Source organism: Corylus avellana, chromosome ca1 (assembly GCF_901000735.1).
Source record: "Corylus avellana chromosome ca1, CavTom2PMs-1.0".
In the NCBI taxonomy this organism is placed as follows: domain Eukaryota; kingdom Viridiplantae; phylum Streptophyta; class Magnoliopsida; order Fagales; family Betulaceae; genus Corylus; species Corylus avellana.
The window spans coordinates 35,948,626-35,961,308 of record NC_081541.1 but is presented as its reverse complement, the minus strand read 5'-3'; the positions used below and the strand labels follow the sequence as shown (position 1 = coordinate 35,961,308).

The 12,683-nt window shown below is 34.7% G+C and overlaps 4 protein-coding genes across 7 annotated transcripts in view; all 4 read right to left on the bottom strand.

Annotated features, from left to right (window-relative positions):
- LOC132175341 (replication protein A 14 kDa subunit B-like) overlaps positions 1–12,683 on the bottom strand; it is a 66,365-nt gene that overhangs the window by 27,418 nt on the left and 26,264 nt on the right. The window lies entirely within an intron of this gene.
- The window catches only part of LOC132175334 (putative disease resistance RPP13-like protein 1), a gene marked incomplete in the record, with an annotated part of 37,825 nt that overhangs the window by 17,769 nt on the left and 7,373 nt on the right, over positions 1–12,683 (bottom strand).
- LOC132175385 (replication protein A 14 kDa subunit A-like) overlaps positions 5,561–12,683 on the bottom strand; it is a 33,388-nt gene continuing 26,265 nt past the window's right edge. Inside the window, exons 1-3 of one of the 4 annotated variants that reach the window (XM_059587329.1) lie at positions 7,873–8,050; positions 6,072–6,349; positions 5,562–5,809 (exon numbers count right to left, since the gene is read on the bottom strand). In XM_059587329.1, coding sequence (XP_059443312.1) covers positions 5,745–5,809; positions 6,072–6,327 — 321 coding nt within the window. In that variant the 5' untranslated portion in view covers positions 6,328–6,349; positions 7,873–8,050 and the 3' untranslated portion in view covers positions 5,562–5,744. Of the gene's footprint in view, positions 5,810–6,071; positions 6,350–7,872; positions 8,051–12,683 lie in introns of those variants that run through there. The other 3 variants (XM_059587337.1, XM_059587353.1, XM_059587344.1) reach the window with 3 other exon arrangements.
- Positions 9,853–12,683, bottom strand: part of LOC132175371 (small ribosomal subunit protein eS25w) — a 32,405-nt gene continuing 29,574 nt past the window's right edge. Inside the window, exons 3-4 of the mRNA XM_059587317.1 lie at positions 10,553–10,687; positions 9,853–10,016 (exon numbers count right to left, since the gene is read on the bottom strand). Coding sequence (XP_059443300.1) covers positions 9,903–10,016; positions 10,553–10,687 — 249 coding nt within the window. The 3' untranslated portion in view covers positions 9,853–9,902. The remainder of the gene's footprint in view (positions 10,017–10,552; positions 10,688–12,683) is intronic.

Genomic DNA, 12,683 nt, shown 5'->3' with positions numbered 1-12,683 from the left:
TACAAAAGTGATATATGTCTTTTTTTTTAATAACATGTGAGATATACATGCGTTTTTAATAAAATTTATTTCAACTTTGTCTTTACTATTAAAAAAAAATGTGCATTTCACATGTTAAGGGTTATATGTCACTTTTATAAATTAAGTTGAAAAAAATTCTCACAACCCAGTTTAGAATAAAACTTTATTCTATATATATATATGTTAAAATATTTTATATTATTGTCATTCTTATTAGGGTTTATTTCTTACCTAGAGTTTCTTACTTATTACCCATAGCCTCTCTATTTATGGAGGCATCTGTAATCACATCAAATATAGAGGAGAATACAATGTAGCTCATTGATTCCTTCCGCTCTCTTTCTCCTCTCTCTTTCTTCCGCTCTCCCCAATATATTTAGCATGGTATGTATGAGAGCCACTTTCTTGTGGCCTCCAATAAACGTCATTGACGTTTCTCGGCGTTCTCTCTGGCGATCTCACTATCCCAATCGTCCACGCGCCGCCAAGCTCTCCATCTTCGCTATCAATCTCTTCTACGCCTTCACCGCAGCCTCATCTGGAAAAGTAATCCCATAATCAAGCTTGCAAGGCACATATCTACCAATCTGTGGAAGATCAGCCACCCACCGCACTCCACGCGTTGCCACGCGCCACCAGCAGTTTCTCCACGCGCCACCACCGTGACTCCTCTCAGCCAATCAACCACCAAAAGTGGTGTCTCGGCCCCTGATTGGTGGATTTGTGCATTTTGAGCCTCTTCTAGGTGTGCACGAGCTCACACGTGCCTCCTAAAGAAGCAGCCGAAATTCCAACTCCTGCCACCCGATGCCACGTCCAGTGGATCAGTCTGGTTTTCAGACCGTTCAATAAATCCACCACCAGCCGTCCTAGAGCCATCCGAAAATCATCCAACGAAGGCTCCACACACCGGCAGCAGGCTCTGCGCGTGGGCTTCACGCACCCAACTTCGCTCCACTTGAGGCGCGTGCACCACACTCGCCAGGAAATTACCATTCTTTCCCTGCATCCACGTGTTAGCCTCTCTACGCGCCACGTCAGCCCTAGCCACGTGCCCCAACAGATTCGTCAATCCGATCCATTAGCCCTCGACCCAACGGGTATGAATCCGGTTCGGTTCACTGGGTTTCACTAACCGAACCGGTCCAATCATCATTCGGCCCATCTGCTCAAGCTAGCCCACTTTCAAACCGGTCCAAATAGTCAACCCGGTTCAATAGGTTAGACCCGGTTCACTCAGATCCGAAACAAATCGAATCCTACTCGGTTCAGCTGAATAGGCCAACGAGGTCAATTCCTATAACTCAGTCCATAGCAGTCAACCCGGTTCACTGGGTTAGACCCGGGTCACTTCTTTTCGGGTCAGACCATATTCAATGGTCCATGAGTTTTGGCCAATTTATTGTGGCCCATGTAACCAGGCCCAATCTAGCCTATTCTATAAGGCTCCAATCCATGTATCAGGCCTAGTCCATGGCCCAAATCACTCACTGCCGGCAGCTAGCAACCGCCGTCCTCCGCCTCTGGCCGCCATCTCCGGCCACTACTCAAGAGACCCAAAAAAAAAAAAAAAAAAATCATAATTTCCCTTTCTTTTTCCCAAACTCATGCTTGCACCTTGAGTTTGAGGGAGAATGTTAGAATATTTTATATTATTGTCTTTCCTATTAGGGTTTATTCATTACCTAAATTTTCTTACTTATTACTCATAGCCTCTCTATTTATAGATGTCTCTGTAATCACATCAGATATAGAAGAGAATACAATATAGCCCATTATTTCCTTCCGCTCTCCACAATATATTTAACAATATATATATTTCTTTTTTTTCTCATAGCAATACTACTTCCTAGTATGGACTTTTTAAATGCTATTTTTAGTTAAATTTGAGTTAATTTATAAGAGAAACATGCTCCAACAAACTTCTTATTCTCTTCCTTCTATTTAGTTTTAAGTATAAATGTACAATTGGTCATTTTGATTGGCATAAATTATAAATCACTTCATGTGGTATAACAAGTAATTTATAGGTCACTGTAGTTGGCATAAATTACAAATCATTACCTGTGATATAAAAAATAATTTATACATCCTTAGGGTATACCAAAATAACAATTTATTACCTTAAATCAATTTACGTTAAGTAACTTAACAAAATTTACTACTTTATCACGTCATACCTAATAAAAACGCGACACGTGGTATTATGAATTTCTAACTTTAAAAAATGACAACTAGGATTTTGTACATCATTTTAGGATACTAGCTAAGAGTACACATCAGCCATCACTCCATGTCATACTGTTACAGTAAATTAACATATTCTCTTATATTCCCAAAATTTTACTGCATGTGTAACACTCCCTCATTTTCATCTTCCTCGTCACGATTTGAGAACATTTTGCGAAAATTTGATGGTCACATTCTGTAAAGCAGCTGAGGAGATTAGGTTAATTTACTATAACAGTATGACGTGGAGTAAGCGCTGATGTATAATCTTAGCTGACATCCTAAAATGATTTGAAAAATCCTAGTTGTCATTTTTTAAAGTAAAAAATTAATAATAACATGTGTCGCGTTTTTAATTGGGTATGACATAAAAGTAACAGATTTTGTTAAGCTACTTAACAAAAATTAATTTCAGAGAGTAAACTCTATTTTGGAAGCTAGCTAATTAATTGACTTAAGAGTGATTTTTTCTAGCCATGATGTTTTAGAAGTTATGGGTTTTATTCTCTCGTTGTTTTCTGCATTTTCTTTCCATGGACAATTTGTTTTTAGCTTTTAGAAGCTAGCTTTTGTTGGCACGTTTGTATTTTTTATTTTTTAATTAGAGTGGCTAAGATTAAAGGTTGAAATTTGTATTCTGCATTTTTTACTTTCGAAGAGAATGTATTTGTAACTTCCCTAAGAATCAACCTTATGCTCGGAGGATGTTTTCCACAAAAAAAATGAAAATTGATAATTGATAAATTGCATTATGGTAACAACTCCTTCTACGGTACTTAATTTTATGACTTATAAACATCTAAAGAAAGCTTAAAATCTCTTTCATTACCATTTGAGTATGTTAAATAAACTTCGTAAAAGGGAGAAACAATACAGTAGGCTAATTGATATCGATCCTAATTGACATTGGCAACAAAGAATATTGAAAAAAGCATACTTTTAATTTATGTATTATTTTGGGTTCTCTTATTGCAATATATGGTGGTTAAGCCAAGTGGGTGATAATATTGAAGGAACTTCAATCAAGCATGTGATAAAATGACAGTCTATCTCAATTTTTTTACTAACATTTGGTGCAAAAAATGGTAATTTTGCCTTTTCTTTTCAAATTGATGGGTGGAGTATGAGCTAAAAAACAATTGAATTATGTTTTATTTTCATATCATTCTTGTTTTTGCTTGATTCTGTTATTCTTGTTTTTCTTGTTTTGTTTTTGTTTTGTTTTTGTTTTTGTTTTTTTTTTTTTTTTTTTGAAACTATTGATAGGATTGATTCTAGGTTATCCTATAATTTTAAAGAGCCCCTACTATCAGGTCCATCTTGATAACACCATTTTTGCAGTCTCCAATTACCATGCGACACATCATCAATTTAAGAAAAATGCAAAAAAAATAAAAGTGAGAACAACCATACCAAATCAAAATGAGAAAAAAAAAAACCCTAACCGATGAGACCCACGACCCAATCGTGGGTCACCCTGTCCGGCCACTTTTTCTGCCAAACTCAGCCTCAAAATCCCTTTATAATACCTCAAAATTTGTTTCTAATACCTCAAAACTCGTTTCTAATGCCTCAAAACTCATTTCTAATGACTCAAATCTCGTTTTTGGATTCTAAACTAAAACCTAGAAAATGAAGATTAACCATTTAGGAATTCTATCACCCTAAAGGAATCCGCCGGAGATGGCTGCTGCCTGCCGTGACCCAGCCGTGGATGTTGCTACTGCAGCTACAGTGGATGTGGTGGGTGAATGGTGGGAGAGAAAGAAAAGAAGAGGAAATAAAATTTTCAGTGAAGATGAACCAGAGAAGAAGAGAAAGTGGGAGAGAAAGAAAACATCCGATGTTTTTGTTCCTATTCTATCAGGTGTAACTAGCTGATGTGCACACCTTCTATTGGATGCTGCAAAACATCACTTTTGTAGATGGGCCTGATAGAAGGTTTATCCATAGTTTTATCGCAACATATCCTCAAAAGGACAAACAAATTTCACCAAATCGGTTTGGAAGAAATTTCCTCCAACCTACTCTAATAAATGTCAAGTATCATCTTCAACATGTTTTCTTTAATATTTTGGGTTAAATATCTTTCCAGTACCTGTAGTTTGCACCAAAATCAAATAGTCACATGGGTTTTCAAAAATATCACAAATGATACATCTGGTAAGCAAATAAACCCACTTGGTACCTCCGTCAAGATTCGGTTAGGTTTTTCAACAGAGCGCCACGTCACCCTTACACGTGGCGTGGTACCTGTGGTTTCAAGGCACCACGTGGCGTGCTACCTGGGTTTTGGGTGCCACATCATATTAAAAAAAAAAAAAAAAACCAATAGAACAAAAAAAAAAAAGGAGGGCTGGGGGTGACCGGCCACCCCGTTTGGCCTGGGGGTGGCCCAACCACCCCCATGGCCCTTGGCAGTGGCCGAATTACCCCAAGGGCCAAATCAAAAATAAAAAATAAAAATAAAAATTGAGGATTTGTCCCTTAGGAGTGGCCGAACCACCCGCAGGCTAAACAGGTTAGCCGGCCACCCCCTAAGGGGTGATTCAACCACCCCCAACTCTCTTTCCTTTCTTTTGTTTTGTTTTTTGTTTTTTTTTTTTTGGTGGTTTTTTTGTTTTAAATATGATATGACACCCAAAAACCCAAGTACAATGCAACGTGTAAAGTGACGTGGTGCTCCGTTAAAAAACTAATAAAATTTTGTCGAAAATACCAAGTGAGTTTATTTGCTTACCACATGTACCATTTGTAACATTTTTTAAAACATATGTGGCTATTTGATTTTGGTGCAACTACAAGTATTAGAAAGGTATTTAACCATAATATTTTTAACAGTCATTTATTGTCATTCTACTAATCTAGGAAGCCAAACATTGATTTTGAAAAACTCAAACATGTTATATAACACTTGATCTTCAAACCAGTTTAGAAAAAATTTGTCTCCTCCTCAAAATAACTCTTCAATGGTGAATCTAATTCTTTATCGTATTTATAAAATATAATAATTGGAGGCACTACCGCATAAATGCATCCTTCAATCATTGTTATGTGTGTGGTTTCGAGTTGTTTGGCATCACTTTATTCTTATGGTGTCACTTTCATGGAAATAGGGAATACATGTATTTTAAATATTAAAAACTCGTGTATCTCACATGTTATTAAGAAAATGGACACGTCATTTTTATAGAATGAGTTGGAAGAAGTTCCTTCAACTCAGTTTAGAAGAAAACTCTGTCATTTTAAATATATTTCATCTTAGAATTCAAACATTTTTATAGAGAAGTAAGTTAACGAGATGTTATGGAACATAAGGAATCAGAACAACACTATTGTTGCACTACAATATACAATACAAAAGTTCTGGAAAGTATTCACCCATAAACTATTCTAATAAAAGTAGTTTGTAAATCTTAAACACCAAACTTGTGAAATCATAACAATATTACCATTCCTTACACTCCTACCTACTCTAGTTCAAAGATGGCTCCCTAAAGAAATAGACCTTTAAACTCCCCATTTGCAAGTTGGCATACCTGATTGTATGATTGTGTGTCTGCAAAAGAGAGGTTTGAAGAAGTAAGAAACATTGCACCAGGTTTAAAAGAAACAACTATTCAATCACAAATGGCCACTCAATTGGTTCAATTTTTTTTTTTTTTTATTATTTGGAATTCAAGGAAGCCTAAACCAGAGCAACAATATAAGAACTTGAAGAAATTTGGCTACTCCAAATGAGATTTTAATGGAAGTTGCACAAGTATGAATCTGTGAGTAATAGCATGAGCACCAGAATTCAATTAATTAGCAATTCATACCAAATGTGTTACCAAAGTTGGTCCATGTTTCAGCATGAATGGACTGCTCACTCTCAGCAATACCAATCACCTCAACGTGAGTCATAAGAGGGACCTGTGGAAGTCCTTTTATAATCAATTGAAGTTCATCTGTAGATTTTCCCGTTTTGATTTCGCCATCAGATTGAGTAACTTGAACAACTGCACGAACCTTCCTTCCTACATACATGGGCAACAACTCTGCATTGACAAAAACTGTGGGTCTTGATGTATCCATATGCTGAAAATTGACAATCACCCTAAACCAGTGTAAGATCAGTCAGTTTGATCTTGCATTAATTAGATATCTTATTTCACATATTGGTTGAATAGATGTCAACGACGCATGCCTAATCAATAATCTAAGAAACTTTTTTAATCATCAACACATAATGCAGTTAAATCTTCATTTCCTCAAATGCACATACCTCATACAGAACAATAATTTTTGAGAGATGAGAATACAAGTGATTGTTTGTGGGTTTAAAGGAAGATCCTTGAGCTGAGACAAATTGCCTGTGAGAAGATTAAATACTAAGTTGGAGATCGTTCATCTCTTTGCATATGGTATGATATCTGGCATCCTATTAGTCCCCTCATATGCAAATTGCTGTGAGGATAATATGCCTTTTGGGATCAGGAAAGGAGCAAAAGTTGACAATATCATTGAAGGTTTTGAATGGAAATGGTTGTTTGTTCGATCTCCAAAATGGTTGGAAGTACAGAGAGCTCCTCCCAATTGTTAGGCCAAACAAAGAAAATTGGGATATAAAATGAGTGAATGGCAACAATATTGACTTCCTGATTAAGTACACTTGGGAAACCGTCCGACCAGTGGTTGACTAGCACAAACTTGTCAGGCATGCTTAACAGCTTAAGTATTTGTTTGGATGTATTTGTTTGGGTATGCTTAACAGCTTAAGTATTCTTGAACATTATTTTTCTATTTTATAATTACTTACCTTACCAAAAAATTATACTATATTTTTGAAGTACATAAAAAGTCCAACCAACCCCTTGGCAGATAAGTGTAATATATCTACTTGCATTTTCAAAATTAAGGGTGAAACATGTGAAAACTTTGTAAAATTAGCATTGCTCGCTTCCTCAAAGAGGTAAAGTAAAGCCTTTATACGGTAAAATGGGCTAATTGCCTACAATAAGTAGCTATCAACAAGAATGCCTTCACGGAATCAGCTGTTGCTTTCAAGAATACTAGGAACTTGACACAAAATGCTGTATCATTTGCAAAAGGAACACCAACTCCATTGATTTAATAAATGATGTGAAGTGTTTGTTCTTTGGTGTCTTGAATTGTACCCTAATTGATCCTGCACACATGAATTAGACCCTACACTTTCACTTATACAAACTTTCCAAATGTCTTGAAAGGACTGTGAACACCCCTACCCCCAACCAAATAACAAAAATCCTACAAAAACTGTAATGTTCAAGAAGATTACCAACCGGAAAGCTCTACATGCACGCACACAAGGATAGATTTGGAAAAGACTCCAAAGCTTAAACAAAGGAAAACCCAATCATCAGGAGTACCAGCTTCTTAAGATTGAGCAGGTTTCACAAAATAAACACCCAGATATACAAAAAACATAAAATTGGTAGTCACTCATGCTTAAGAGGCTTATCATCAAACAGCTGGGATGCTCAAGACAACAGAAGAAGGGGTCAGATTGGTTCCCAGAATAAACAATTAACCAACAACCCAATTTTCGTACACAAAAGCTAAATTGAACGAAAGAAATAAGATAAATCGACGACATACCTTTTGAGAGTGAAAGAGATAGAGAAACTGGAAACAAGACGCAAAAGGCAAAACTGGTGGGCGCGGTAATTTGTAGTATCGAAGGTAAAGAGTTTTGGGGCTGTGACACGAAGAGGGCGAAGGACGGGAATTTTAAAGGTGCTCCTGATGGTTGTGGATATTTTGGTGGGAATTCAATGGTACTAGGGTTTTCTAAGGATGCCGCCATTTTGAAGGCTAAAAGTGGATTTTAAATTAAATTGTAAAAATTTATTATTTGGGTTTGGAAACATAAATAAATAAATAAAACAAAATCACATTTTTAAATCACAGAAAGCAGAAAGGAGTGTTTTAAAAAATGCATTCTTTTAAAAAGCTAAACTATGATTTCAAAAATCAAATTACGATTTTACCTCTTTTATCTGCAATTTTTTTAAATTATGTTTGTCGATTGTACTTTTAAAATTATTATTTTTAAATCGCACTTTTTTTAAACTAAAAAACCCAAAATCAAAATGTTCATTTTGTAAATTGCACAAAAGATTGGTCTAAACAAAGTTGGGGTGGGCCGGGCCCCGAAATGGACTGCTCCGATTTTTTTAATCTACATGATAGGCGTCGACCCGTGATAGCTGGAAACCCTTTTAATGTCGGTTGGGTCGGAGTTTAATAAATTTGGTCAACCCGAAGGGAAAGAGATGCTAGGCTTGCTAGCTCAACAGATTGCCCCCATGCTACAATTTCTTATTATTTTGTTCAAGTCACCGTTTGCAACAGACCGAGTCTATTCAACCATTCCTCTTTTATCATAAAATCAAATCTCTTCCGTTTGCATTCAATCCTTAATTAGTGAAATTGAAATCTTTCAAACAATCAAACAATTCCTCACAAAATTGTGAGACCAACTCAACCTGCTTTTATAATTATAGAGGCAAATCTATTCATGAGAATACAATTACTCTATGGCTCATGAGATTTATCACACCATCAAGAACAAAAAAGAGAAAGGGAGTCTCTTGGCAATCAATAATTTTTACTGTCACATTATTTTAATTATATAATAATCTATTAAATAATAATGATGAAATGAGTTAATGCAACAAATTAAAGATGATATATATGTGATTGTGGGTACGTTTTTTGTTTTATGTTTTGTCTGTCCGCTTGTGGGGACCGGAACAGGAACTGGTCTACGTCTTTGTTTTGTTGAATGAGTTAATAATTTTTACTGTCACATTATTTCCATGAATTTCCATATAATTCATGTCCAATTTTTCATCATCAGCTCAAATTACGGTTTTACCTCTTTTAATTGCAATTTTTTAAAATTATGCTTGTCGATTGTACTTTTAAAATTATTATTTTTAAATGGCACTTTTTTAAACTAAAAAACCCAAAATCAAAATGTTCATTTTCTAGATTAAACTGGACAAAAACAAAACAAAACAAATTGTGTGAATTCCTGTGAACTTGCTTTTAAGATAATACATTGTTTGAAAAGGGACTTTCTCATGCTTTCAGTTCTTCTCTCTTAGGATGTTTGATCAAAATCAAAGCAGGTGCCCAAAGGAGAATTTTATTGCTCATGCTTGTGGAGCAGCATCTGCTGACATAATAACCAATTAGCTTAAGCTTTTGTATTGACCATTGTCTCAACATACGACATAAATTGAGTTATACTATTTAGTAGACTACTATACAACTGCCATATGACACGGATAACTGACAATAAAAATGACCCCATACATATATATAAGCTAACTTTCAATGCCATATCATCTCAATTGTAGTATTGCAAATCAAAAACTACACATCCAACAAGCTTTTGATCTGTGTACTGCTTATAGATGGATAGATTAAACAAGAAACACATCATCACCAAACAAGAAACTCCCAAAGGAATACCAATCAAGTACATGATTCATCAAAACACAAGAAATTAAACGTTCTACTACCAATGTCAATAAAATCTTCCATTCAACAAAACTTGAAAAAGTCTAGCAAAAACGAAACTAGGTTTCCATAACTTGCACAGGGAAAATTCCTGTCAATTAGGTATTAGTGGCCCTAGTGTAGATCTGCTGACTGGCATGAGAAGAGATCATCCTGATGGCACCCCTGGCCATCAAATCCTTAATTGCTCTGCGTGCTAGAGATCCACTAATCTGAAATTAGGTAATAAAAAAGAGAATCATTAATCAACCATAATCATTAGGTAAAATTAAATTTATCCCTTAACTAATGGCAAGCAAAGCAACTTGTTTCGAATATTAAATTCAAATGTATCAACTACAATGAAGCAATTTAAATTGTTGCAAATGCTTCAGATTCTATGTATTGCATAACATTAATTTATATTGTTCATTTCTTATCATCAGAAACTATGGCCTATTGGAAGCATTTTCTATCCCTATCTACTTATTCTTTTCCAACAACAAAAGAGAAGATTAGAATGGTTTAACAACTTATTTGCTATACTACATTAATTACAGAAAGGCATGAATTTATTCTTCTGATAAATAGGATAACAAAGAAAAGCAAAATCTTAATTACAGAAGAACAAATAGCAGTGGGGTAATTGACAAGGGAGAAAAGAGAAGTACTCGGCCTTTAAAACTAGAACACCAAGACATCTACATTTTCCTTCTTAGAGAAAAGAACAATCCCACAAAAAGTGGATGGTGTGACATCTCTAACATACCCTCAACCGATCAGACAAGATGGATGGTGTGACAAGCTTGAACTTGGGAGCTTCAGTAAGAAGCTTGTCATAAGTCGCCTGATCGAACAGAACCATGTTGTTCACCTTCTCCTTTTGCTTACCCTTGCTCCATTTCTACAATTACAAAAACAACCTGAGAGAGTCTTCGCAGAAATCTAAACCAAATAAAACCAAAAATCAATGCCAGCTAAGACGATATCACCAAGACATCCCAAATCTCAATATAGAATAAAACTACCAATCATAAAATAAAATTCAAAACTCAAGGCTCTATAATCCTCCAAATGAAGATAATTACTCGTACCTAATAAATGAAACAAAAATCCTGCAATTAAATCTAGAACTAATAGCAGAAGAAGCACACAAGTTTTGGGACCAGAAAATTGGAATCGATCTACATTCAGTTCCGTGGCAGTTGTGCAAACGCATGATAGCTATATACTATCGAAATAACATGCAAAAAAATCTTGTGAAGGTAAACTTCTTGGTGTCTGCTTTAAATCATTTTCTTTCTGAGAAGTGAGAACATATAAGAAGTTATCATTTTACTCATATATTTGCCAATCATCTAATGCACATTTGCATTCCATTTTTCTGATTCAGAATCAATTTGTTTGCCTTCCTACTTTTATTATGAGTTGTAGAACTTAATTTATTAAATGGAACATGGTAAAAACATTATGGTTTCTCTGGTTATATAATGTCTTGGAAAGATATGTCAGGCCAACTAAATATGATTCAATGTACATTACATTGTAAGGCTGGCAATGTCTAATACAACCCAACACAAACTCAATATGAAATTAGAGGGTTAGGATCAAATCAAGTCAACCTGGTTAGACAGAATTAATAAACGAGTCAAATTCGTGTCAACCCGCAATTAACCCACATAACCCGTATAATTAAATTATATTTTTACCCTTAAAAATCTAAAGTATATAATTATGGTTATGATATCGATTATCAAATTGATTGTCATGAATCGAGTCATGAATGTGCATAATTGATATAATTTATGCTTGTAAGATATGAAATTATGTTAATTAGGTCAAATCAAGTATTTGTGTCAACTAAGGCTGTAATCGAGCCGAGTATTAAATGTTCAAGCTCAGTTCATTTAATTTTATTTCGAAAACAAGCAAAGCTCGAGGTTATCACCGAACCAGTTAATTTGTTCAAGATTGACTCATTTATTTTTCGATCGAACTTGAGCTTGTTCACGAGCTGCTCAGCTAACCTATTTATTTCTTATATAAAGTAAAGATCATGATTGTTTATTTTTTCGTAAATCCATACTAAATATTAGTTAATTAATTACTGTTCCAGTTTTATCATTTGAGTTAATTAAATAAATTAACTTGAATCTTAAATAATCTAATCTCGAGCTTATATGTATGTTTTATATAGTATGTATATGAATTCATTATGCACAATCACATGTATTTATACATATACACACAAACACATATATATCTATATTAAGACTCACAATAACTATAATATAAGTTATATCTATTATATTAGGAAGAGAATTCATCTTTACTTGAGATGTTCGAATTGTGAAATTAAAAAAATATGATAAAAAATAATAAAAATGAAATTATACAAGTTTATACAAGTCGAGACAAGTTTATACGAGTGTAGCTTGTTTAATAATCGAGCCTAATTTTGTGCTCAAGATCGGCTCATTTATTAAACAAATCAAATTTGATCTAGTTTATATGAGTGGGTTATCAAACAAACTTGCTCATTTACAGCCCTAGTGACAACTCAACCCATTTGTATTAATAAGGTTGAAATGAGTTGAAACAGTTTGTGTCTGTGTCAATCCAACACGAATCGTTTATTAAATGAATTTTGAAAGTTGCGCCGAAGCATTTAGTTAAACAGTTGTGTCAAGTTTGAGGAATTTGACACAATTAATTAAATGGGCCATGTTCTTGTCAACCCCTATATATAATCGTATATCCATGATTGGACATGATGACTTATGAACCCAAATTTCCACCCTTGTTTTCTTGTTGATATCAATTATGTAAATTTCAGCAGCCATTTTATGGTTGAAGTAAAATGTTCCCTCTCTGGAAGCCAAAGCCAAGAAAAAATGTGA